General features: G+C 39.3%; 1 protein-coding gene across 1 annotated transcript in view; it reads right to left on the reverse strand.

The window, feature by feature from the left end:
* Positions 1 to 24,391, reverse strand: part of FBXO11 (F-box protein 11) — a 90,245-nt gene extending 65,854 nt beyond the window's left edge. Inside the window, exon 1 of the mRNA XM_041754288.1 lies at positions 23,348 to 24,391. Within this exon, the coding sequence (XP_041610222.1) occupies positions 23,348 to 23,570 (223 nt within the window). The 5' untranslated portion in view covers positions 23,571 to 24,391. The remainder of the gene's footprint in view (positions 1 to 23,347) is intronic.
* Between the last annotated feature and the right edge of the window lie 3,395 nt (positions 24,392 to 27,786).

Below are 27,786 nucleotides of genomic sequence, written 5' to 3' on the forward strand. Positions count from 1 at the left end.
AAAGATATAACAGTGATCCCAATGAACTGCCATGAACTGCCACCTGGACATCTGAACACCTCATGCCCCTGAATAAATAGTCAAAGAAGAGAGCTACTAAGCTATTTGGGTGGTTGGACCAAGGGGAGTCTGGACTGCTACTCCGTAATAGAGGTAAAAGAGTATGTCTGGTTATAGGAGATTCCCAAGGGTATCTCTCCATGTTTACCAAGCCCTGTTTTTAAAATCAATGGAAAACCACAACCCAATTCAGGCAAGACTACTAATGGCTCAGACCTTTCAGGAATGAAAGTTTATGTCACTCCACCAAGAACTAGGACCAAGTGAGTTACTTGCTAAAGGCAAAAGTAATTTAAAGTGGGTAGTGGACTAAAGTAGTTATGAATACCAGCTATGACTACGGGACCAATTACAAAAATGAGGACTGTAACTGTCATATTTCTTCATTATATTATGAATATGTTTGTGTGCCTGTGTATGTATATATAAATATCTTCTTCTATCTCCCTATCATTTATCTCCCTATCATTTTTAAAAAATTTTTTAAATTTATTTATGATAGTCACAGAGAGAGAGAGAGAGAGAGAGAGAGAGAGAGAGAGGCAGAGACACAGGCTGAGAGAGAAGCAGGCTCCATGCACCGGGAGCCCGACGTGGGATTCGATCCTGGGTCTCCAGGATCGCGCCCTGGGCCAAAGGCAGGCGCCAAACAGCTGCGCCACCCAGGGATCCCTATCTCCCTATCATTTAACATAAGATATATATTATAATCATACTTTATATGGTATTTATTTACATCATAATCTACAAAGTACATATAAAATAACATCACAATATTTAGGTTATAAAAAAACAGTATTTAGGTTACGGGATATCAAAGAGAAAAGTTAAAGGATTTTGCAACCGCTTCTGGTGAAAGGCTTAAGGTGTTTTGGGTTGTACACAGGATATTTTTATGTTGGACAGAAGTATGACCTTGTTATCTTTATTTAGATTCTAAGTATGGTTTAAGGAGAGGTCTATGGGTGTTAGTTTGACAGAGGGTGGGCTTGTGATGTTTAATTTTATGTGTCAACATAGAAGGTGTTTTGGATAAGATTAACATTAAATTGGTAAGCTTTGAGTAAGCAGATTGCCCTCCATAATGTGGACCTCAATCAGCTGAAGGTTTGATTAGAACAAAAAGAGCTTCCCCAACCAAGAGGAAATCCCCCAGCAGACTGTTTTTGGACTTCATTTGCACCATCAGCTCTGCTAGGTCTCCACCCTGCCAGCCCACACTGCAGATTTTGACTTTCCAGCTTCTATAATGATCATGTGAGCCTGTTCCTTATAATCTCTCTCTCAACCCATCTATTTATATATAGATATATTACCTATATCCTATTGGTTTTGTTTCTCTGGAGAACTCTAACACATTGATTTTTCATTCATATAAATGTTACTGTTACTACCTCATCATTCTGTTTCTTGCATTTCCTGCTATATATTATGTGCCTCTGCTATATACTCTGTGGGTGTTTACATCTAATTTGTTGCTTCTAACTGCTGTGTATTAGTCCATGTGTATACAGATTGGGCAGCCCCGGTGGCACAGCGGTTTAGCGCCACCTGCAGCCCAGGGTGTGATCCTGGAGACCCAGGATCGAGTCCCACATCGGGCTCCTTGCATGGAGCCTGTGTCTCTGCCTCTCTCTCTCTGTGTGTGTCTCTCATGAATAAATAAATAAAATCTTAAAAAAAAAAAAACAGATCGAATTGTATTGTATCCCTCAAGGATATGTTTAAGTCCTAACCACTGGCACCTGTAAGTGTGACCTTATTTTGAAATAGAGGCTTTGTAGATATAATCAAGTTAAGATGAGGTCATTAGGGTAGGTTCCAATCCATTATAACTGATGTCCTTATAAAAGGAAAATAACCATCCCAATACCAAAGAATAGACACAGGGAGAATGCCTTGTGACAACTGAGGCAAAGATTGGAGTGATACAGCTGCAATTCAAGGGACAACCACCACCATGATCTGGGATTAGACAAGGAAGGAGTGTACCCAGTCTCAGAGGGAGCATGGCCCTGCTCACACCCTGATTTTGGACGCCTTCAAAATTGAGAGAATAAAATTCTGTTGTTTTAAGTCATCCAGTTTATGATACTTGGTTATCATACACTCATACTAGTTAGTATATGAGACAACCTGATTGCCTCCAACTTCTGCTGCTACAAATAATACTGCAGTGAATATCCATGTTTATAACCCCTATGAAATTCTTACAAGTATCTTGAGCTACAAATCTAGAACTGAAATTACTGGATTATAGGGCATTCATATTCTTAGGTACTGCTGGATTGAGCACTAGAAAGGCTACAATCTAGACTATTAACATTTGCCATTATCCAGTGTAGTAGTTTTAGAATGTCCACAAATTCTTTGATACTTCTCCCTCCATGAGTGAAACCTTATTCTTCTTCCCTTAATTACTGGCTAGACCAAGTGACTTGCCTCAAATGAATAGAAATTTCACTCAAAGAGGTCACAAAAGGAACAGTGGCTTCCTGTTTGGTCCCTTTTAGATCACTTGCTCTGGGGGGAAGCCAGATACCATGTGTCTTGTCAGCTCAGGCTGCTATAACAAAATAAACTGAGTGACTTACCACAACAGAAATTTATTTTGCACAGTTCTGTAGGCTGGAAGTCCAAGATCATAATGTCAGCATGGTTAGGTTCTGGTGAAGGCCCCTTTCCAGATGACTGACTTTATCTAGTATTCTAACATAATGGAAAAAGTCAGCTAAATCTCTGGCATCTTCTTATAACGTCACTAATAGGGATCCCTGGGTGGCGCAGTGGTTTGGCGCTTGCCTTTGGCCCAGGGCGCGATCCTGGAGACCCGGGATCGAATCCCACATCAGGCTCCCGGTGCATGGAGCCTGCTTCTCCCTCTGCCTGTGTCTCTGCCTCTCTCTCTCTCTCTCTGACTATCATAAATAAATAAAAAATTAAAAAAAAAATAACGTCACTAATATCATTCAAGAGGGCTTTATAGTTGTGACCTAGTCAGCTTCCAAAGGCCCCATATCCAAATGCATCAAGGGTTAGATTCCAACATACAAATTTTCAACAAACTTTGAGGAAAACATCAGATTTAGAAAAATGTAAAACAATGCTACTCCATTATTTGTTTTGAAAAGGTTATTTTTCATAAAAGTATATTAAGTTGACATATTGTTTTTAAAGGAATATCTAAATATTCTGCTTTATGATACTGTAAATAGCTACAACCCATATTTTCAAAAGATCTGTAGACTAATCAAGTGGAAACATAAAAAGAGTTTCAGTGTTAGTACTGGCTAAATCTATAGTTTTAAACAAGCTAGTTTTCTCACATCATCCCTGGACAACACAAAACATCTTGAGTTCGTAATCTGAGATTTCAGATATGTGATCAATATTGCTATTACTTATATGATCAATTTCACTATCATAGTGTCTAGAGCAGTGATATCCAACAGAATTTTCTGCAATGATGAAAATGTTCTATGCTTTGCAGTCCAATATAGTAGCCATGGTGAAATGAAACTAATAGACTGTTACATTCCCTCTATATAACCACTTCACAGTTCATGTGACTGAGGAACAGAATTTTAAATTCTATGAACTCTAATTACTTTAAATATAGTCATATGTGGCAACTGGCTACTGTACTGGACACCTCACACCTACAGTGCTACTTCTCACCTTGTATTTATCTTTTTATCTGTATGTCTCCCAACCTCTTTTACATCTTTTTTGAAAGATACAATACATACAATTTTAAAAGCTGAAAAATGACTCTTTCACTATTATATCTTCTTCTAGTGGATCCCATTGTTGTTTTTTATTTTTTTTAAAGCACAGCAGAAAATAACCGGTGGTAATGATAAAATTCCCAAAAACAGCAAAATATTTCAAGATACAGAAAAAGATCACTAGAATTCTATAATATATATTCTATATCTTAGATTTATAAAAAGGATCTGATGGATTCTTGCAAAGAATGATTTTTTTAAAAAGCAAAATTTTTCTGCTCATTGGAAGATCTTTAACAAAGAACAAAAGTAATCAAATGCCAAAATCAAATGCTTTTAAGTGGTTAGAAGTGCCCAAAAGAGAATACAAAAAACTAAAATAAGTCCAACTGATCCTGATGGTATACTAAGGGGTAAGCTTTCTTCATTCCCTCATTTTAGTTCTCCTGGCCTGTAAGTCACAGGTTTTATTTCTACTCTTTTCTTTCTTTTAGAAAGAAAAGCAGCAACAGCAAACATGTATTGAGTATTTACACTTACTGAATAGTGTTCTAGTGGCCTTACATGTATCACACTTAATCCTCTCCATAATGGTATGAGGATTATTGTCATCCCATTTATAGATAAGAAAATGTAGGCACAGGAAGGTAGAGTAACCTTAATGTCACACAGCTAATAAGGAATAAGCTAGGATTTCATCCAGATAGTCTGGCTGCAGAAATACACAAAAACTACTATTTTTATGAGATGTCTTAGAGTTCTCAGTATCTCTGTACTCTCACTCCTTGTGAAAAAAGAATTTTAGCACTTTCTTTTTTTAAAGATTTTATTTGTAAGTAATCTCTATACCCAACTTGGGGCTCTCACAACCCTGAGATCAAGAGTCACATGCTCTATCAACTCTGCCAGCCAGGCGCCCTGAACTATAGCACTCTTGACTCAATGTAATCCCCTTTCTTTCAACTTTATTGTAATTGTCTAGTATTTTGGTTCTATCTTACAGGTGATGAACTCTTAATTTTTGTGTATATCCTCATTTTGGGCCTCATTCTTGCTGGTAACTGATAGTTTAAATAGGTATAGAATTCAGTCAAATAGTTATATTACCTCTACATTTTGAGGAAAGAGTATTCTATCTTCTGGAAATTACTTGTTCTAGCAAATACACTGTCAATATAACTGATATTTTGGTGTAGCACTCTGGCTTTTTTTCATCATTTTAAAGAACTCTTTATTTTATTATGTTCTACAATTTCACTATGGGGCATTTAGAAGCATACTTTTTTTGTATTTATCCTGCTAAACAACAACAAATGATGAAGGCTGCTATAAAAAATAAAACACATTTACTGACTATCCAATCAATAAATGATTGCTATTAATATCACAACTATTAAATATAGTTATTAAACCAAAATTCCCTGTGTTTTCCCATGGATATAAAGATAGCTAATTCTACTTAAGTGCTTTCAAAAATATTTTTCTTGTTATGCTTAATATATAAATTACACATCATTTCTACTGTGTATCAGAAATCTATACACTGATATCAGATATCGATTAATATGGAAAGTAGGTTCTGGAGAGTTTTCAGAAACTTCACTGACAAATAGTAATTGTAAATAAAAATTTACATTCATCCTGAATTGTCATTCAGGATGTCAAACAAGATGAATTTACTACATAAAATATTATCAAATACTTACTGATAATCCTCCACACATTAAGCATAAGTGGATCTTTTTATGCTTACATAAATTTAGTACATAAATGTAAATGATGGTAAGCACCTGAGGCTGAAATATGGGTAGCTATCACAAAAGCATGAGGACTCAAAAACAAGTGATTAAATATTGTAGTAAAGGGATACCTGGGTGGCTCAGTGGTTGAGTGTCTGTCTTTGGCTCAGGGTGTGATCTTGGGGCTCCAGGATGGAGTCCCACATCGGGCTCCCTGTGAAGAGCCTGCTTCTCCCTCTGTCTATGTCTCTGCCTCTCTGTCTCTCACAAATGAATAAATACAATCTTAAAAAAAAAATACTGAAGTCAAGCAAGCACTGAGTTCAAAAATTCGCAACAATGTAAAAAGAAAATGAGAGGAGCAGCCTAGCCTCTCTGGTTCATTCAAAAACAATTTGTAGATAAGTCGGCCAAAAGAAGAACCATACAAAAGAAAAATGTGCAGCCAAAGTATAGAAGATTTTGAATCTGGGCTAAAGAATTTAGACTATTCTACAGGTGGTAAAGTTTTAAAGTCAGAAGAGTGCCTAACTCAACTTTAACTTTTTTCTGGAAAAGAAACACCAAGACAAAGTGAACTGCAAGATGAACAGAGCATGATGATGGAGTTAAAATTCTGTCCTGGTAACTCTTCCATGTTCTCTGGCCCATTTCCTCTTACTAAGAATATCCTTTTTTTTTTTTTTTTTTTCCTTTTCTTTATCTGTGACATACTCATTCTTCAAGATCTAGTTTAAGCATTCACTTTCTCTGGCAAGTCTTTTTAAACCATTTCAGCTCTCAGACTGGTTTCCCCTCTGTTTTTAAGCATATCATGTATACATTCATTCAATAACATTTAATCTCATACATTAATGGTAGGAGTATTATAAAAAACAAATTTGGCAACATTTATCAAACTTTAAAATGCAAATATCCCTTTAACACAATAACTCACTTTTAAGAAACCAAAGTTATGACAAAAACACGTAAAGATACTTAAAATAAGAACCTGAACATTAATCAAGAGAGGTACATTTAACATAAATCATGGTCCATTCATATAATGAACTATTCTGCAATTGTAAAAAATAAATAATTTTATATTGATACAAAAAATACCCAGGACATATTTAAGTAAAAAAACTAAATTTACAAATTAATGTATTTACTGTGGTTTCTTTTTAATAAAGTATGTGTAATTAAAAACAACCTCAGCAGTAAACATACAGTTTAGAGTTACCTCTGGGGAATGGTGGATAGGGGAAGAGAAAAGAACTGACTTTCCTTTAAATTTTACATTTCTAAAAAAAAAAATTTTATATACTTCTATATTCATTAATTCGCTCAATAATCACTGAAAAATTGGCAGGCACTCATGATTTATATCATTCACTTGTCACTTGCACATTAAACACTGAACATATTATGAGAGAATATTTATGTTCCTGCTTACTGCACTGAAACATCCTGAAGGCAAGCTTTTACTTTCCCCACAGTAACAACCATAACACTGTACAACTGTTTACAGATTCATGGAAATACGTAAAAGTATTTTTAAAAATGTAATGAATAGGTTCATACCAAATTCATGATAGTTGCTGCTTCTGTGAGGGTAGAAGGGAGATGGGCAAATGGGATAAAATTCTTTTTAGAGAAGATTCAGCTCAATAAGCAATATTTTGTGTAATTTTTTTCATAAAAACTCGTATATTAGAGAAAGTGCAAATTTTTTTCCAGTCTATCATTTGCCTTAAAACTTTATTAGCACCCTTCACTGCAAAGAACTTTCATTCCATTTATGTAGTCCATTTCTTGATGTTTCCTTAATGACTTTGATTTTTTTGGCACTGCTGAGGAAAAAGTACTTTTTAAAAATTGTTCTATGATTTTCTAAAAATATTGAGCTCTTATTTAGAGGACATTATGCTAAATGAAATAAGTCACTTATAGTATGACAAATACTGTATGATTCCACTTACAGGGGGTATCTAAAATATCAAACTCATAAAAGTAGAGTGTAGAATAGTGGTTTCCAGGGGCTAGGTGGGGAAGAGGAAATGAGGAGTTGCTATTCAATGAGTATTAAAATTTCAGTTATGCCAGATGAATAAGTTCTTCAGATCTGTTGAACATCTTGCCAATAGTTAACAATACTGTATTGCACACTTAAAACTTTGTTAAAAAGGTAGATCTCATGCTAAATGTTTTTACTATAGTAAAAAAATTTTTTTAAATTGAAAAAAAATGCTCTTACCTATTTGAAATGTATTTTTTTGTATTTTACAAAGTGAAAATTAACTGCTTCTCCAAATGAATAATCAATAGTCTCAATATCATTTACTGAATAATAAATGATTTCCTTATTGATTTCAAATACCACCATTATCATAAATGGGCACTTGAATTCACAGTGGAAAAGAATTTTGCACTGGGAATCTTTACATGAATCTATCATCAATATGGTTCATCTTATACTGAATAATATAACTAACTGCCTTTTTAAAAACCAGTACAGACTTTAAAAATTAAGTCAATCTGTAAGAAACAAGCTATTAAAAATGACCTGCATGTTTAAGTTACTGAGTACAACATTCTAAAAAATTAATTTTTGTTTAGTTCAACTAAGGAATTACAGAAAACTATCAGATCAATAGGCTCAACAAACCACTAAACTTAATAATGAACAGAATGATAATAAAATTCTGAAACAAGGACAGACAACACTACCATCACTGACTGATGGTAGTCAGGAGACCAAGGCTCTAATTCCAACCACCACCTTGAACAAGTAAATAAACCTCAAGATTTGGGACTATGGTTCTATATCTAACATTCTATTTTTAACTAATTTACCATCTCTAAGATAATTAAAATATCTAAGATAATTAAAATATCTAATCCTAATAGCTAACACCAAAATAGCAAAGTATAGTCTTCTTTAGATGTTTACCAAATGTTCTATCAGTGTAAAACTTAATAATTTAAATTCATTTTCAAAAAAATAATAATTTTCCCTAGCTATCTTCTGCGTATACGGAAAAATAACTGAACATCCTTAAGAATTACTTTCAACCATGTGAAAGGTTTAGCCATCCTTTAGCTTATCCCTCTTTTGAATATCTCTTAAATTTTTCTAATAGACGTATTTTTCAACCACTTCAACATTTTACAAATCTTATCACTATGAATTGGTATCATGTGTTTACACATGCACAAACACATTTTAGATGATTCATTCAACTGTAGTCTACATTGTTTTCTGCTATACTTAGTTCTGGTTCAACATTTCTAAGCCACTACTCATTTTTTGCTATTTCTACAAAGATGAAGGCACTTTTTTTCTTAAGAGACTATTCAAAGTAATTTTATTTCTATTCTTGGTTTTTGGGGTACTTAACCTCAGTCTATTTTTTTATTATCTATGAATTTAATATGCTCGGTAATCTAAATTAGTAATTATATGAACAAATCTTAGTCCAGAGAAGGAAGCTGAAGGGAAACAGAAACAACCATTTACTTAATGTCTATTTGCAAATGGTAGCACTATTTTTATAACTTGTAGCTTCCATATAATACAATCTCAAAAGATTTCCCCCAACTATAACACCAATAAGACTATTTAATATACTTAATAATATAAAAGCTATCTTTAAATCCACTTATGTTGCTCTCATTCCTTCTTCAGCTACCAAAAGTCACGGTTTTGGGAAAATATTGTAAATTCATCTGTAACCAGCTCTTCATAAAGCTATGTTGATTACTATCTAGAATCTACACTTAGTGACTGATTTGCCCTAAATCATACAAGTAGCCACCCCCCCTGCCCTTTTTTGTAAAGATTTGAGAGAGCAGACTTGTGAGAGCAGAGGGAAGGCAGAGAAAGGGTGTGGAGGGAGAGGAAAAGGGAGGAAGGGAGGGAGAGGCAGGTAGGCCTCCCACTGAGCGCAGAGCCTGATGTGGGGCTTGATCTCACCACCCAGAGATCAGACCTGAGCTGAAATCAAAATTCTGATGGTTAACTTACTGTGCCACCCTGGCACCCCTAGTGACTTCTACTTCTAAAAACAGAACAGTTCACCTCTTTCAGTGAAGGTTTTTAAGTTTATATATATATACATATATATTTTTTAAGATTTTATTTATTTATTCATGAGAGACACAGAGAGAGAAAGAGGCAGAGATACAGGCAGAGGGAGTAGCAGGCTCCTCACAGGGAGCCCGACGTGGGACTCGATCCCAATGCCGGGTCTCCAGGATCACACCCTGGGTTGAAGGCGGTGCTAAACCGCTGAGCCACCCAGGCTGCCCTTAAGTATATTTTCTAATAAGAAAATGTTTTCTCTTGGTTAAAGTTTACAAGAAGTCTAGAAGATGATCAGAAGACTGGTCAAATGTGAGATGAGTTAATTCCAAACTGATTAATTTTAGGCTGCCAAGGCCCAAATTTTTTGAAAGCCTCTGCAGGTTCTTATTTATTCTCAAACACATAAGGTCCCATAATTCAAAACTTCTAAGAATATAGTATCTTAGAAAGGGAAGGTTTCTTTTTTTTAACTGATAATGGTGAAACAATTCCCCTTAGCAATCTGTTTCAAATTAATAAATTGACAGTCACCTTATTCTTCTAGGGCTAATTCCAGTTTTATGAGAAGAAAACATCCTTCACATAAAATTATCAAATACACATGAGTCCATACATACCACAAAGGTACAAAATAAATAGCCACCTTTTGTACCCAGTATTAAGTTTTGCTTTTTATTTCTAATATCCAGTACGTTTGCACACTAGATTTCCATCACGCAGCCAGACATGTAATTAAAATACTGCTAGCACCTATTTGTATTTACATAATCTACAGTCACAAACTTACCCTAGAAAGACAGTATCAGTGACTCAAAGTCTCAAATAACAAATTTGTTTTTAATTCTGAATTCTGACTTTATTATCCTCAGTTATCCTCATCTCCTATAAATGATATAAGCAATTATTATCCTCAAGCTGCTGTGGATACAAAAACTATAAATGTCCATAAATTAATAAGCACTTAAAACATAGAGCACAGAGAAATGTAAAATTTTAAGATTTTATTCAAGTTTAAAATGATCTATGCAGGGATCCCTGGGTGGCGCAGCGGTTTGGCGCCTGCCTTTGGCCCAGGGCGCGATCCTGGAGACCCGGGATCGAATCCCACATCAGGCTCCCGGTGCATGGAGCCTGCTTCTCCCTCCGCCTGTGTCTCTGCCTCTCTCTCTCTCTCTCTCTCTCTCTGTGACTATCATAAATAAATAAAAAATTAAAAAAAAAATGATCTATGCAAGGACTATATCAAACCAACTACTCTAAGTTCACATCACAATCACTGCTATTAAAATCTTAAAAAAAAAAAAAAATACAAACCTCCTTCCTTCCAGACTCCATATATAGTATTAAAAAAAAAAAAACAAAGAAATGTAGAAAAAGAAACAAAAATCACCTCACCTCCACCATTCCAAGACAATACTGCTAACATTTCACCAAAAATGTTCAGACACTTTACAAAACCAACAGTGCATATTCCCAATTTCAGAATGTGTGTTCTCAATGCATGTCTATGATTGGTATAGGTCATTTTTCTAGGCCTCTAAAACCAGACTTAACTTTACAACCCTGGATAAGCTCACTATACCCATATCTCTCAGCTTAGTTTTTCACCTTTAAAGATTTCAGCTAAGAGGTTCTCAAATCAAATGACTCAGAAGACAGGTTCCCTCTGAGATGTTGCAGTAGAGACTAAGACAGCATCAGAAAAAAAAATCCATAAAGGGACCCTGAGAGTTACAACTACTTGTATGTTAGACTACAGATGCTATCAAGAAACTTAAAAGTGTTTTATCTCTGCAATGGAAGATCTTAGATTCTGGCAACATATAATCTAATTTAAACCTGTCTACCTTCAATTTCTGGATATAAGGGCAAAACAATGAATCTAATAAAGGAAAACATCATGAAAACAAGATGAATGACCCCAACTCTGCAGGCAATTTCCTTCACTAGGCACATTTCTTTCTTAATCATTTACATAAGCATGCCATAACTTAGCTTAAACTTTGGGCAGCAATAACTTTTTTCTTTTTAAGATTTTATTTATTTGAGAGAGAGACAGCGTGTGTGTACACACAAGCAGGGGGAGCAGCAAAGAGAGGAAGAAGCAAGCTCCTCAATGAGGAAAGAGGCTGATGTAGGGCTCGATCCCAGGACCCTAAGATCATAACCAACTGAGCCACCCAGGCACCATGGGCTGCAACAACTTTTTTTTTTTTTTTAAAGTAGGCTCAACACCCAAAATGGGGCTCGAACTCACAACTCTGAGATCAAGAGCTGGATGCTCTACCAACTGAACCAGCCACGCATCCCCTGCAACAACTTTCTAATTGTGGCACAAAAGTAATTTAATAAATAATTAAAGGGTAGAACATGTATCAGACAGCAGGGAGTCCTAACAAACCTTCATCTTAATTGCAACTCATACAAAATTCTCCAACAGACTCAAGTTGGAAACAGTGGACAGATAAGGTTACAAACAAAACTCCGGTGTGGTGTATGTATGTGTTCACACATAATATTAAAAATATCTATCAGAAGACAATGAAAACAATATCAAAATGCTTATTTGCAATTCATTTTACTTTTGAGTGTTATTTAAATTTAGTCTCTAGGGATCCCTGGGTGGCGCAGCGGTTTAGCGCCTGCCTTTGGCCCAGGGCGCGATCCTGGAGTCCCGGGATCGAGTCCCATGTCGGGCTCCTGGCATGGAGCCTGCTTCTCCCTCCTCCTGTGTCTCTGTCTCTCACTCTATGTCTATCATAAATAATAAATAAATAAATATTTAAAAAAAAATAAATTTAGTCTCTAACTCAACTATAAGTTCCACAAAACAAGAACCATGTCTGTATAGTAATATCTAACAAAGTTAAGACACCTTGGTGGCTCAGTGGTTGAGTGCCTGCCTTTGGCCCAGGCCATGATCCTGGAGTCCTGGGATCAAACCCCACATAGGGCTCCCTGCAGGGAGCCTGCTTCTCTCTGTGCCTGTGTCTCTACCTCTCTCTGTGTGTCTCTCATGAATAATAAAATGTTTTAAAATTAAAAAAAAAAAAAGTTCAGACCTCAATGATTTATACTGGTAATTTAAATGATACAGAAAGTTTTAGAGCATCTCATAATTACCTTATTCAAAACCCCCTACTTTAGAAATGGGATTAAGAAACCATTCTAGAAAAAAAAAAAAAGCCACTTTTTTTTGTTGTTGTTTTTTAATTTATTTTTGGTTTAATTAATTTCAAGTTAGTTAACATATGGTGTATAATTAATTTCGGGGTAGAATTTAGTGATTCATCAGATGCATGTAACACCCAGTGCTCATTACATCAAGTGCTCTCCTTAATGCCCATCACCCAATTACCCCATTCCCCCACCCACCTTCCCTCTAGCAAGCCTCAGTTTGTTTCCTACAGTTATAAATTTCTTAAAAAAAACAAAAAAACAAAAACAGGAACATTTACTCAATATGGCTATGTTGGGGGGGGGGCGCGGGGGGGGGGTAGGTAGGAAGGAAGGAAGGAAAAGAGAAGAAAAAAGAAAAGAAGGTAGGTGGCAGTCTCCTCCACACTGCTTATGGACAAGAAAGAACTGTTAGCAGTAACACTGAACTGGGAAGTGCTGAAAGAGCAGACACCAAATACTAAGATCTTAGTCTTTTTAGTATCCTAGGCTACCATATCATCAGTTTCAAGCAAATGGTTCCTTGAAAACAAAGGTCTATCTCAGTCACTGACAGCCTGTCATTCTCAGGATATTTGTATGGTGGGGAGTAAAGCTTATAAAGCCACTAACTAGCACTTCAGCACAAGCTTTCAGTTGAGGAAGAACTTCTCAATGATGCTGGCAGGGGCCCTTTTACACCTTTTTCTGTCAGGAACTGCTAGATCTGGCCAAGGACTAGAAAAATAACCTAAGAACAAAATGTACCCTAATTTTTCTATGAAAGTTTTATACTTTTTTTTTTAAAAGATTTTATTTATTCATGAGAGACACACAGAGAGAGAGCGGCAGAGACACTGGCAGAGGGAAAAGCAGGCTCCATGCAGGGAGCCTGATGTGGGACTCGATCCCAGGACTCCAGGATCACAGCCTGGGTCAAAGTCAGGCGCTAAACTGCTGCGTCACCCAGGGATCCCAAGTTTTATACTTTTATGTTTATATTTATAACTAAGATATGCAGAAAAAATAAAATGAAACAACCAAATAAAAGCAAAATATTTTCAAAGGAGTTAAAAGGATAAGCTTAAAATAGTAAGAAACAGTATTCCAAACTGAAATAGAGAAACAAAATTATTTATGGCAATAGCAGAAAGAAATAATTTGTGGAATGAAAGCTTAGCATCACATAGTAAAGTCCACAGCATTTTTGAAAATTCCTAAAATTGAAAAAAGATTCCCCTCCTCCTCAAAATAACCCAACTTACAACCTTTGAGGAAAATTACAGTATATAAAGTTGATGTGTAAACTTCCTAACACTGGACTGTTAAAGGATGCTACAACAGTCATCCCAAAACACTTACGAAAAACATTAATATCTGAAATAAAATCAATTGTTTTAGCAACATTATGAGAGGCCATATTCATATCTTTCCTAAAGCTATTTTACCTTCAGTGTAAATGTAAGCTCTGCCTCTGGGAAAAGATAACTAACAGTATAATGTTGAGGTATACAACTTATCAGGAATGTGTACATGTGTTCACCCAGATATACATAAAATGCTCATAGCAGCACTCTTCCTGACAGCCAAAGATGAAAACTCTATGTCTATTAATCGTACAATGAATAAATTGTAGTATATTCATACAATGTATATTATACAGCAACAAGGATGAACAAATTATTGCTATAAGAATCAACATGGATGAAACAAACAAATAATGATTGAAAGAAGTCAGACACATAGGAATACATACTGGGTGATTACATTTATATAAAGTTCAACAGACAAAACTAATCCAAGCAGTCAGAAAGATAGGGTTGTACATAATGACTGGGAAGGCCTGGGGGTGGGTGGGGCATGGTGGGGGAGGAAGGCTGGAATGCGATGAATACCACTTCTGGGATGCTGGTAGTGTTTATTTCTAGGTATTACTGGCTACTCAGATGTGTTTACTCTGTGTAAAGTCATCAAGCTATACACCAATGATTTGTGCACTTGTATACTTTAAAATCTTAGCTTAAAAAACCTAATAAAATTATTTTCACAATTTATATATGGTTATATATATGTACGTATAATTTTATGTAAACTTTTTAAAAGATTTTATGTATTTATTCATGAGAGACACACACAGAGAGAGAGAGAGAGAGAGAGCGAGAGAGAGAGAGGGGCAGAGACACAGGCAGAGGGAGAAGCAGGCTCCATGCCAGTAGCCTGACACGGGACTCGATCCCGGGACTCCAGGATCATGCTGTGGGCCAAAGGCAGGTGCCAAACCACTGAAACCACCCAGGGATCCCTTATATAGATTGTTTCTAATTCAAATGGACCACTGCTAATTTAATTTAAATGACCCATACATACTGCCACTCCTACACCCTCTAATTCTTTTTCTTCTCTCCATCCCCCTCTCAAAATTAGTCTTTTAAGAAAAATTTTAGGGTCAGAAGTAGATTAGGAAAAACAGTAAATGTGTAAGGTAAGCAATTCTTGCAAGACTCTTCTACCTTCTTCCTCCCCTACATGGTTCTTTTGTCTCTGAGGAAGCATTCCTAGCCAAAAGGTCTTTGTTCAAATCACTTATTTTCTATCTCTTTTACTGGGTCTAAAATACCAAAATTTGACTAAGTGATCAGTTTCTTAAAAATGCAAACATACTTCAACTAGTTGTGTGTTTTGTTACACACAAATTAGTTCTGTGGCTACTTTTAACATAGGAAAATGAAGGATTCCATAATTTCTTTTACCATGCAATCACTTTGCCAATAACAATTTCAAAACAGAAGGTCTTCACCCACTCCATTTCTTTCAAACACTTCTTCTTTCATCCTTTATCTCTGTCATGATACACAAACCTGGAAGGATTTCTACTTTCCAATTGTTAAATTCTACATTACTTCTAATTTCCTTAGAGAGCCTGTTTTTTCCCCCCCAAGTATGTATGATTATGTGGGAAGAAACAAACACTAATGACATATATATACCAACTCTGGCCAACTCAAAATATAACAGGTGAATAAAAAAGAGCTGTATGTTCTTCCTCTTCCCCACTTGCTTCCTCCTAAGTGACAGATTCTCATAAAGCCACGTGGTCTTATACATACTATGTTAGACACTGTGGATGTAAGATACAAAATCAATACTTGAGTGTAAAAAAGAATTCTTATAACTACACTTAAGTCAAGAAATAATGCAAACCAGCAAAGGCTAAACTGATTTAAGTCCGTTATCAATACATGATACTAAAGAAATCAATACCAAAGACTGAACCCCTATACTAGCCAGTTAATTCCACTTTGAGGAAAAACTTTCAATAGTAAAAGAATTTGACACAACCTGACTCAACCATTTGGAAAATGAATTTGTTGCACACTAGAAGAAAACAGTGAAGCTAAGATTTTCACTGTTACCAGAAAAATAACTTTTTTAAAGATTTTATTTATTCATTTGAGAGAGCGAGCGAGCGAGTGCGAGCGAGCGCGAGCGAGCAGGCACACACAAGCACAACCAGCAGGAGAGGGAGAGGGAGAAGCAGACTCCATGCTGAGCTGGGAACCTGACATGGGGCTCAATCCCAGAACCCCAATATCATGACCCAAGGCAAAGGCAGATGCATAACTATCTGAGCCACCCATGTGCCCCCCAGAAAAATAACTGTAAAGCACAGGTTATTACTCCATTTCTATACTCAATTTCAAAGCTTTCAGAAAACGGAAAAGTAGGCTCTCTTCATAAGATGAATGGTACCTCTTCTCTCATGAGATGCAGAAGTATTCCATAATGGTTTTTTTTTTGTTTTGTTTTTTTTTGTTTTTAGTTAAGATTTTGTTTATTCAGAGAGAAAGAGGCAGAGACACAGGCAGAGGGAGAAGCAGGCTCCATGCAGGGGCCTGATGCGGGACTCAATCCTGGCACCCCAGGATCATGACCTAAGCCGAAGGCATAAATTCAACCACTGAGCCACCCAGGCATCCCTCCATAATATTTTTAAAGTTTTAGCCACCAGTTGAGAGATCAGTATTTAATCATTTTTTCTCCTTTTTGAACACGGTCACACAATTTTCCATTCATTAGACAGGCTAAACATTTAACAACTGGATCATTAGAAATTGGGGAGAGTAAGCAACTAACATACAAAATTTACATTTGTTTTAATATACTATCTTATCTGGGATTTTTTAAAAAAAAAAAGAACAAAAAACCCCACAATTAATGTATTCATTTTCAAAGTAAATATTTCTGATATCTCTTTAAATTAAATTATGTAAGGGAAGTTAGTTGGTTTCATTTCTCTATTTCCTAAGGATTAAGTTTATACACATTTCTTATATTAACCTAACATCTATTTAAAAAAAAACTCTGGCTGTATATCTAAAGACATCAAGCTATGGTATCAAAAGGATATTTAGTTCACAAACCTGTCAAAATTACCATTGAAGTGTAATTTATTTCACATTTTTCCTTCCTGAAATAGTCTAGTCTATAACCATGAGCTAAAATGACTTAACACCTTTTATTCATAACTTACGAGTTATTCAAGGGAAATCTACCCCTCTTTGTACAATGAGTGCTTAGTGATCTCAACAAGCTGGAAAAACATGCTGGCCAATCAGTGCAATCTCTTCTGGAGACAAATCTACATTAGAGGTAAAATTATGATCAGAAGGTTACTTAGGAAATGTGAAAGCAGATGTTTAACAATCAATGGCATCAGACTACTGTCCCAGCCTTCAATAAAATAGAGGGGATAAGATAGGGGACAGATGTGCTTCAAGAGCTAGGTTATTCCCTCCCTCAAATGGGATGGAGATACTCTGCCAAATGCATTTTGTTATCTCTTGTTTATGGGAAGACTCAGCGATATAAATCAATTTTGAAATTCTTCTCTGTTTGCTATGAATATTCACTGCTGATTAATGTCCATCTTACAGAATTGTTAAGAGGGTTAAACAAGATAGTATATAAGCAAGTGTCTGGCATAGACTCTAGTACATAAGAGAAACAGAGACCTATGTTTATTATATTATTCCAAATACTTATTTTTTCTGTTTCCTCATTCCTCCCCTTTAAAGAGTATTTCAATTCGTTAGGTATAAAATTAATGACTTATAAATCAATCTTTCTAAGGCCATATGAAGTCACCTACATTGCAATTTTATTTTTTGTTTTGTTTTTTAAAGATTTTATTTATTTATTCATGAGAGACAGAAAGAGGCAGAGACATAGGCAGAGGGAGAAGCAGGCTCCCTGCGGGGAGCCCAAAGCAGGACTCAATCTCAGAACCCCGGAGATCATGCCCTAAGCCACCCAGGTGCACCCTAGATTGCATTTTGGGGTATGCTGGAAACTAGCGAAACTCATACATATTTTATCTCTCGGGTTTAGTTTTATATACAACTGATTGCATTCCTTATTATTTTTAAAAACTGCCATTCACAAGTGCTAGATACTTAAATCTCTCAGCAAGAATTATTCCATAAAACAAGTATTATCATCATCCTCATTTTAAAGATGATGAAGTAAGACTCCAAGAGTTTATACTACTTGCCCCATGTCAAAAAGCCTGTTGATGGTGTAGCAAGGATTAGAACCCCCATTTAAGTATCTGTATCCCTGAGCTCTTTCTATTATACTGTTCAACTGTCTCAACTCTCTATTTTGCTTTATAATTTTATTTTCAAAGGGTAATAACTGCAATTTGGGGGTACCCTGTTAGCAACCTCACATAAACTGGAATTCTCTGGAAGTTGAGAATGCAATGCAAAGGGCTGATTAAACTGGTAGTCTAAAACAAAATAACCCTTCAGAGACCAGTGGGACAAGATAGACACAAAATAAAAGTAACTTATTAGCTGGGAATAAACTGGGGGACAATAAGAAACCTCAAGCTGAAATAACTTACTATTACAGATTGTTTAGCTTCAAAATTAAGACAAACAGAGGGCATGAGCGGGGCAGGGGGGACCCGAGAAAATACTAGCCTTGAATTCTGCCAAACAGAAGTCCAGGGGTCTTAACAGGTCAGGATCTACGGGTGATTCTTGCCTTACCTGGTAGGTCTTCCAAGCTGGATGGCCTGTCCTTGGGTTTGCCAGAACTTCCAGTAAAGAAAGAGAAAAGCAGTATAGTGACAACCCATAGGCCTCATCAGCACAAAGTTAACACTGGCATTGTCACTATCTCATTTCTATCCCTTAAATAATCTGTAAGCTTTGAAAAAACAGGCTATCCTCCACCCCATCCCATACACACACACACACACAAACTGGGTGGCATCTCTCCTTTCATGGATATAAATATTTTGAAGGCTTAGCTACCAGAATGGAGAGTAGTGTCCCACAGTACTTAATTCCTAAAACAGGAAAAATCATGTCCCTTGTCCAGAACTCTTCTATCAAAAAAGGTTGCAGAAGTTCCTTATTCTGAAGAACCTGAAGGTAAAGTATCATGAGCTAGAATAAGCCCACAGAAAGTATGATTAGCATGCATGACTAGAACACTGAAGAGTTTCCAGGCTGCTGCATATTATAAATATGTAGCTCCATCAGGAATATTTCATGTACTACTATATGTATTCAATTACTTCAACAAGTTGAGTTAAAACAAAATCCTGTAATTCCAGGATCATAGGTGAGATTTTTACCCCACAAATACGAAATTTAAAAGACTGATGATTTTTTCACTCTATATGATTATTTCAGACTAGAAATTAATAGCAATACCTATTAATATATTGTATCCATTATATATTTTTTAAAATATTTTATTTATTCATGAGAGACACAGAGAGACAGAGAGGCAGAGACACAGGCAGAGGGAGAAGCAGGCTCCATGCAGGGAGCCTGACGTGGGACTCGATCCCAGATCTCCAGGATCATGCCCTGGGTTGAAGGCGGCACTAAACTGCTGAGCCCCTGGGACTGCCCTGTATTCATTATATTTAACTATAAATGATTACATAGTTAAAATTTCAGCACTTCAAAAGAATCTTATGAATTTTCCAACCAGAAAAAGATTACATCTATTTTCAAAAACTTTCACATCAAGATTTTCAGTTGTCAAATTTCCTCTTTTATTAAAACATAATAAATGAGAAACTAATAATAGTGACTGATTCCAGTAGGAGAATTTGGTATGTGAGGCAGTGTAGACAAGAAACTCCAGAATTTTTAATTATGTGCACTTATTACCTATTCAAAGTAATCAATTTTAACTACAAGCTAAAAGTGCTCAGCATACGTAGCACTTCTGCAGGCTCCTAAGCTCTCCTACTTCTAGAAAAAGACTACCAAAGAGATATTAAGATATATTTAACAGAACAAGTTGCAAAAGCTAAATCCTTTTAGGATTTTTAAAAGTAAAAATAAAAAATCTAACCCCATACTACTCTCAGATTCATTGAACCTGAAATATATTATCAAAATAAAATAACACAAATTATTTTGTGGAACACAAATTATATGTGGAACACAAATTATTTTCTAGTAAAGTGATATGTGAAATCCTAAACTCTGGAACTTACACTAAAAGACCAAAACACATAATGATTAGTATTGCATCTTAAGACAGTAGGCCATTTCAGATAACATGAGTGAAGACAGCATTCTTTGAAACACCCAAGGCAATTATTTCCCTATGTGGGTCATAAGTTATTCTCCCCCATGGAAGGCTCTGAAAAGTCTTCGTAAGAATTCACTCTTTAAGACTGTTTCTCTCTACTTCAAATATTGGCCATTACATACGCAAGGAAATGTGTGTGTGTGTGTGTGTGTGTGTGTGTGTGTGTGTGTGTAAGGACATATCAAGGAAGTTTTTAGATCAATTACTTTGTGGGTGAATAAGCAACTAAAAATCAGCTGACAAAATTTTTGCTTGAAAAATCTTGTAACTATTCTATTACCACTATAAAGGCAAAAGTCCATCCTTTATATGAAATATAAGACTGAATTAACTTGTCTTAAAAAAATTGAGACTTCAATTCCCGACCAGGAAAGCTGTCTGATCCACTATTATGTAACTCTATCCAAACTCTAATGCAAGTGTTACATATCCATTAAGAGTTAGTTAAAAAAAAAAAAAAAAAGTAAAACACACGTGTTAGCTGTAGTTCCTTAATTACCTTGTCAAAGTTATGAAACCCAGCATATTCTTAAACAAACAACAAAACCTCTCCCACCCAAATGAGAAATAGTGACACTTTGTATGCTCCATAAAACTTTTAAAATAAAGAGTTTTCCTTTTGGCTAACTTCTGATCATTATGTAAACTGTACCTTTTAAAAAAAGTAATCAAATTGCCAATTTTTGAAGAATTACATATTTTACATGAAGCTGGCAAAAACTTTATTAGTCTTTTAATTTATCTTAATGTTTATTTGAAAGCCATTTATTTGCCCTCTAAAAGACCCACAGCATTTCCCTGAAGGCTAATCAGTAAGTTCTTTTCCCCTCTGTGCCAACATAGAATCTCCAGAACAGTTTCTCCCAGCTGCAGCAAAGGAGCGATTCTACATTGCATCTGATTTACTATCTGGTTAGGTACATATTGAAATCTTGATTTCATGAACATCCTTGTCAGTCAGCTTATACACATGAATGAAAAGAAAACTGACACTCTGCCATGCCAATGCCAACAACCAAGTCAATTTACTTCAAAAGGAAACAGACTTTAGTAACTGATAATTCACACAAATGAAGAAAAGCACCCAAGATAAAAGCACTTCAACTAAGTTTGAAATCACACACAGTGTGAAAAGAAGATTCAGAATAAATATTTTAAAATACACAATGAGACTAAATTAAGTTTGGCCAAACAGATTTGACTCAGCCCTAATGGTCTGAACAAATCAGTACATCTTGGAAACGCTTACTTTACTTCTAGCAAACGAATCCTTACTACGCTAGGATTTCAATCTAGTGTCACTGTTTTCTCAAAAAAATCTGATACAACATAGAGTGGAAGTAGTCTTAAGTGTTACTTGAATGGAACACAGGAAAACCCTGATATGCAAATGTGAAAGGAAATGATGAAACTAAATATTTTCAATTTATTTAAAAAAAAAAAAGTAAATGTATCAAAGAATCATTAAAACACAATTGCCAATAATGTTACACAAGACTTCTAACTGGCTTGAAACATCACATTCTTTCCAGCAACATATAGCAAAGGACTGAAGGACTATCGGTAACAGTGACTAGTGAAAACCCTTTGAACTATTTTTCAGATTATCATCTCTCTCTTTCATTTAAGTATTTTTATCAAGTACAACACTGAAACAGTTTTTAAGGAAAGAATGTATGATTTTTAAAAGGCATTTAATCTCAATCCCCTTGATCAAAGGAGGTGTGACAACCAACGCATGTAAAATTAACCTTAATCCGCCAACGAAAACACGCAAAATGTCTCCTAACAATTCCCCTCCTCCTTAAAACAACAACCGTACACATAAATATGGTACTGACCTCCACCCCCGCGGAGAGCAGCTAATTAATAAAGAGAATAGTTACGTCTGGAGACCGAGGTGCAACACTCTACCTCATAAACCTCCCCCAAATAACCACATCGTCAAAGTAGAACTGAACATTATTTTTGCTAAACCAAGAATCCAACCCCCCGGAGCCTCAGCCCTCAGACAATGGTGGTTACCAGACAGAGCTGCACAGTTGGGTCCAAATGACACATTTCGCTAGGCCTTGGACACAGCACACACTCACTCTCTCCCTAGGGGCCAGTTCCTAGCAAGGGGCGTTCAGACCCCACCGGGAGACGGAGGGGCTGGCGCAGCGGCGCAGGGGTTCGCTGGGGGAGGACGCGCGAGAGGGGTGGTCGGGAGGGCGGAAGGGTAACTGCACTGCACGCGAGGGAGGGGGCTGGAAATGGCCGATGGGTTCTATATTTATTTATTTAAAGGTCTCGATTTAACGGGTCCTTTCCCGGGGGTTCTGTAACTAAAGCCAAACTGCGCAGCAAACATTGTGGGGTTGGGAGAGGAGTCGCGGCTCCCCCTACCCCGTGACCAGGGAGGGGGGTGGGGGAAACAAGTTCCCCGGCCAACACCACAGACCACTCGGATTCCCCCCCTTCCCCCTCCTCCACAGGAAGGGGGAGGCTAAACAGAGAAAAGGGGGAAAAACAAGTTCCCCAGCCAGCCCCACCGCCCGATCACTCCCAGTTGCCCCCCCCCACACACACACCTTCTGTTATGAAGGGGGAGGCAAACCGTGGAAGGCAGCAGAAAAGGGGGAAATCCCACCCTTTGCCTCCCCCGCCCCAGCCACCGACAGACTCCTGCGGGGTCCGTGAGCCAGGCGAGAAGCCAAGGGATGGGTGGGGGTAGAGGGTGCCGAGCCCCCGCAACCAAACAAAGCGCGGCCTGAGCGAGAGCCCGGGCGGGTGGGGAAGCCGCGGCTTTTCCTGCCGGCCGGGGCCGGGGCCGCGGCCGGGGCCCGGGCCGGGCTGACACTGCGGCACCGGGGGACCCGCCTCCGCTCGGCCGCCGTCTCCCACCCCCGGGGGGCGCACAGGCCTCCCTCCCCGCGGGGCCCGGCCGGCCGGCGCCCGAGCCGGCGGGCGGCGGGGAGTGAGCGCGGCCTTACCCCGCTCGCCGGCGTTGTTCCGCTCCTGAGGCAGCGGCGGAGGCGGCGGTGGCGGCGGCGGAGGCTGCTGCTGCTGCTGCTGCGGCGGCGGCGGAGGCTGCTGCGGCTGCTGCTGAGGCGGCTGCGGCGGCGGCTGCTGCGGGGGCTGCTGCTGCTGTTGCTGCACCGGGCGCGGCCGCGACACTCGCCTGGGTCTCCGGTTGGCGGCTCGGACGGAGTTCATTTGCCGGGCTGAGGTGGCGGCGTTGGCGGAGGGACACACACACACACACACGCACACGCACGGCGAGCTCCCGGGCCGGAGAAGGGGGTGGGGAGGGGAGGAAGGAAAGGGGGCGAGGGGAAGGGGAGCTGGGAAGGGCGGAGGGGGCGAGCGAGACCCCGAGCGGAGAGAAAGGCCCGCGGAGACAGACCGAGACCGAGCGCGGCCGGCCGGGCGGGCCTGACGCACGGGGAAGGCCGAGGCCGCCGGGCGGGGCGGCCGCGAGGGACGGAGGCAGGAGACGGGCAGAGCGAGGGGAAGAAAGAAAGGGCGTCCGCCCGCCCGGGGATCCCGAGGCGAAGCGCGGCGTCGGCGGGTGAGGAGACAGACTCCGGGCCCGCCGACTCCCGAGCGGCGTCTCCGGCGGCGGGGGGAGTGGGCGGGCGGGCGGGCGGGCGAGGAAGGGAGAAGGAGGAGAAGAGAGGGAGAGAAGGGAGGGAGGGAGCGGGGGGCGCCCGGCTCTCTCTCTTCTTTTTCCTCTTCCTCCCCCCACACCCCCTGAAAGAGATTTCTGTGAGGAATTTTTCTCTCTTTCTTCGGCCTCTTCTCTCTCCTCCCCCCCTTCTCTCCTCGGCGAAGGGGAAATGAGTGTGAAGGGAGGAGATAGAGGGAAAAAGAGGCGTCGTCGTTCCTCCTCCTTAAAGGAACCTTTCCTCCTCCTCCTCCTCCTCCTCCTTCTCCTCAACCCCGTCGCCGCTGCTTCTGCTGCTGCTCCGTGGCAGGAGGAGCCATTGACACCGCCGGAGCCTCCACTCGCCCAGTGGGTCCCTCCCCGCCGCGGGGCTGGCCGGGGGCGCGGGGGAGGGCCGCGGGGCGGCGGGGGGAGGGGCGCGGGGGCGGGGCCGCGGAGGGGCGGGGATTCCAGCCAGGCAGCCAATGGGGGGCGCCCGTACAGCCACCGGCCAATGGGGCCCCCGCTCTTATGGCGAAGGCCCTTCCTTCAACGCCCTGTTTCCTCTCTCGGGTTTCCTCCCTCCCTCGCCGAGGAGGGGGAAGGAGGGAAGAGGGAGTGTGGTGGGGCGGGTGATAATGGGGAGGTATCAGGGCATATAATAGAGCGGGGGGTGGGCGCCGAGAGCGCTAGTGCGTAGCGACGGTTCTCGGAGAGGAGGTGCTCGGAGGGAAGGGCGGGGGCTGCTGATGTAATGGGGAGAAGTGATTAATCCTTCGGTTCGCCTTTTCGGTTCTCCCCCCTCCGCCCCACCGCCACCTTCACCCGATTTTTTAAGCAGAAGAGAGAGAGAGAGAGAGAGAGAGAGAGAGAGGAAAAAAAAAAAAAGTGGAGCCAGGGAGCCGATCCTGGGTAACTCGGCGTTTTCGGCAGTGGGTAGGTTCAAGGCGTGAGCTGTAGGGAGCGCTAGAGAGTCCGTTGCCCTTTAGCCCAGCTGAGGGGATCTGCAAGCCCCGGAGCTCCGGTTCCCCGAGCTTCCAGCTCGAAACCCGAGTTGGGAGTTACTTTCCTGATCGCAGTCTGACAAGAGTCGCCCGAGTCTTGGAAAGGTTTCGGTAAACAGGCACTTAGACCTCGGGTCGACTTATTTCTTGGGAACGTGGTCTATGTAATAACGATCAGGAAAATAATTTGCGAGGAAAGGAGGGATTATAAATGCGCTGAGGTTAGGGTTGTTTATGTGATTTTAAATTTTTATTTATTTATTTATTTATAGATCCTACAAACTCAAAGGAAAAGAAACACCCCCCAAGAGGAATTATCTTCCGTCTCTGGTCCCCTCACCATAATCTGTCCCCAAGGAAAACGCGTTTTTTGCTTTTTTTTTTTTTTTTTTTTTTTTTTTTTTATTATTCCCTAGCTTTTGTCGTGAAGACGGAAAAAGGACCCTTTCTCACTTGGCTCCGGCTCTCCCTTTTTCATTTTATGTAGGTGGCAAAACAGACAGTTTACCTGATTCTCCAGTCTTCAGACCTTTGGGTGACTTCTCTCTTATTTGAGTTTGATCGATTGCTGTCTAGACTTGAGATGGGTAATTAAAGAGGTTACAAAGTATGATAAAGTAAGGCTGAGAGGCGGACAGGTGTGTACTTGGGGGGGTGGGGGGCGGGGAAGGGCAAGGAGAGAGGATCCCGCACTGTGCTGGGTGTTTGAGTCCCTGGTTTGATTCTGTGACTCTAGGCAAATTACCTTTATAGAGAATGAGGGTTCCTCGCCTTTTAATAAGAGTTTATTTTGGATTACATAATTCTGTTTTCAATTTTTAAAAAAAAATCTGTAATTTTGAGATGATCTCTCTCTGGTCCTAAAAATGTTGAAACTTAGATCTCTAAGTTTCCTTAATTATCCAAAAATATTTGAGGAAGGGGGCTGTTAGAAAACAACTGAAGAACTCCGGATTTTCATGGTTGTTAGCTAGGTGCCAATGGGTAAAATTTTAGTTTTGGCTCAAGTAAATAATGGAGTGGGTGGAAGAAAATTACTCGCTATTATACATAGAGGTAGATCCATAATTCTGATTTTTCCAAGAATTTATTTTTTTATTCAACAAGCACGGTTCCTTCTGTTCCATCTGCATTCCTATGTAAGGTGCTATGGGAAGTACCAAAAATAAAAAGAAAAGGCAAACTCTTAGGCATAAAGCATTTGTAATTTGGCACGGCAGAGGCGAAGATTTACTTACACTAAGTCATATGTACAAAGAAAATGTAGCTTGTTTATTTTTTGTAAGGTTTAACCTTCTCGAGTCTCCACATTATCTCTCTTAACATAAATGTTGAGTCTTTGAGATTTTATTTCCCCACCTCTCTCTCATTCCAAGATATATATGGGGGTTGAGGGTTGCTGTATAAGGTGAATAGATTTCATATCTTTGGCATCCTAGATTTCTGAGTTTATTAGGACAGCTCTCTGGCCTGTGGCAGTAAGATGCCTTGTTCTTACTTAAAACCAGCATATTATGACGATTTTCTGATAGGTGAAAGTAAAGTGTCTTGAGAGAGGAAGTGTATTTTTCTAATTTACACAGTGACTAGTGGGTTGGTAGCAGCCCTGAAGAATGGGAAGGCTGACATGGCATCAGGGAAGCCATGCTTGCCCCTCCTGGTGTTATCCACTGCTATGGAGTGGATGCCATGGTCTGAAAGCAGGACTGAGAGCCTCAGAGGCAAAATTGTTCATTACTGGATTTTTCTGAGATACCATGCCGTTTCCTTTACCGGAGAACATACATGAGCCGTATTTACTGCACCTGGGCACTGACTGACCCTAGGTCTCTGCAGGTCTGTTGATTCTCACAGTGCCACTCTCTTTTCTCCCTGATATATACAGGAACTTCTAGAGTCCCTGAAGACCACATGTAGGCCTTCACGAGCCAGGAGCCTTGCTTTGGGCTTCTCTATTGAGCCATTTCCCTCTGCCAACATTGCATTATTCTCCCTACATCATATTGGACATGCCTTCAAGCTCTCAGCGGAGTTTCTAGAGGATTCAGCCTTTCACAGGAATGCTCAGGGAAGCAAACCACTATCCCCAGGTTTCCTTGGATTTCCCCAAATCTATATGAACCATATACCTTCACCTATATACCTTCCAATTGTAGCTTCTACCCTAAGAACGGGTGGAAGGTAAGCACACTGGGTCTTATTATCTCTTCCTTGTACTCCTCTCTTCTTTCCATCATCCTTCAGGGCTACGGGAGACGAATTTTCCTCCTTCTTGTAATGTCAGGAGCTTTCCTTAATGTGCCATATCCTCTTCATTCTTGTGATGGCATCTGCTCTGCTCCCTTTCTTGGAGCCCTGATGGCTGATGGAGTGCAAGAGAGAAACTAGTTTAACGGTAATGGAACATCTATCGGGAGATAACAAAAAATATTATCCTAGCCCCATATCAGCCGTTCCCACATATTTTTAGTCTATATTGCCGGATTAAACATTAGAATCTTCTTTGTGCGAAAATGTTCAAAGCCATCTTAAAATTGTGGAGCTTGGGAGTTGTTGGAATAGGCCTTGGAGATCATTTAATTCTCTTTCCTGTATTTGACAGACTGGGAAACTAAAGTTCAAAGAAGTAAGGTGACAAAACCAAATCCCCTAACTACTTAGTGGCAAAAGTTACCATCTGCCAGTACAGTGCCCATTCCATTCACAGGTTCTTATATGCTCAATTCTTCCATTAAAAACTCCACAAATATTCTAGACAGTGTTATCCATTGCCACATCCACC

Source organism: Vulpes lagopus, chromosome 5 (genome assembly GCF_018345385.1).
Source record: "Vulpes lagopus strain Blue_001 chromosome 5, ASM1834538v1, whole genome shotgun sequence".
Lineage (NCBI taxonomy): Eukaryota > Metazoa > Chordata > Mammalia > Carnivora > Canidae > Vulpes > Vulpes lagopus.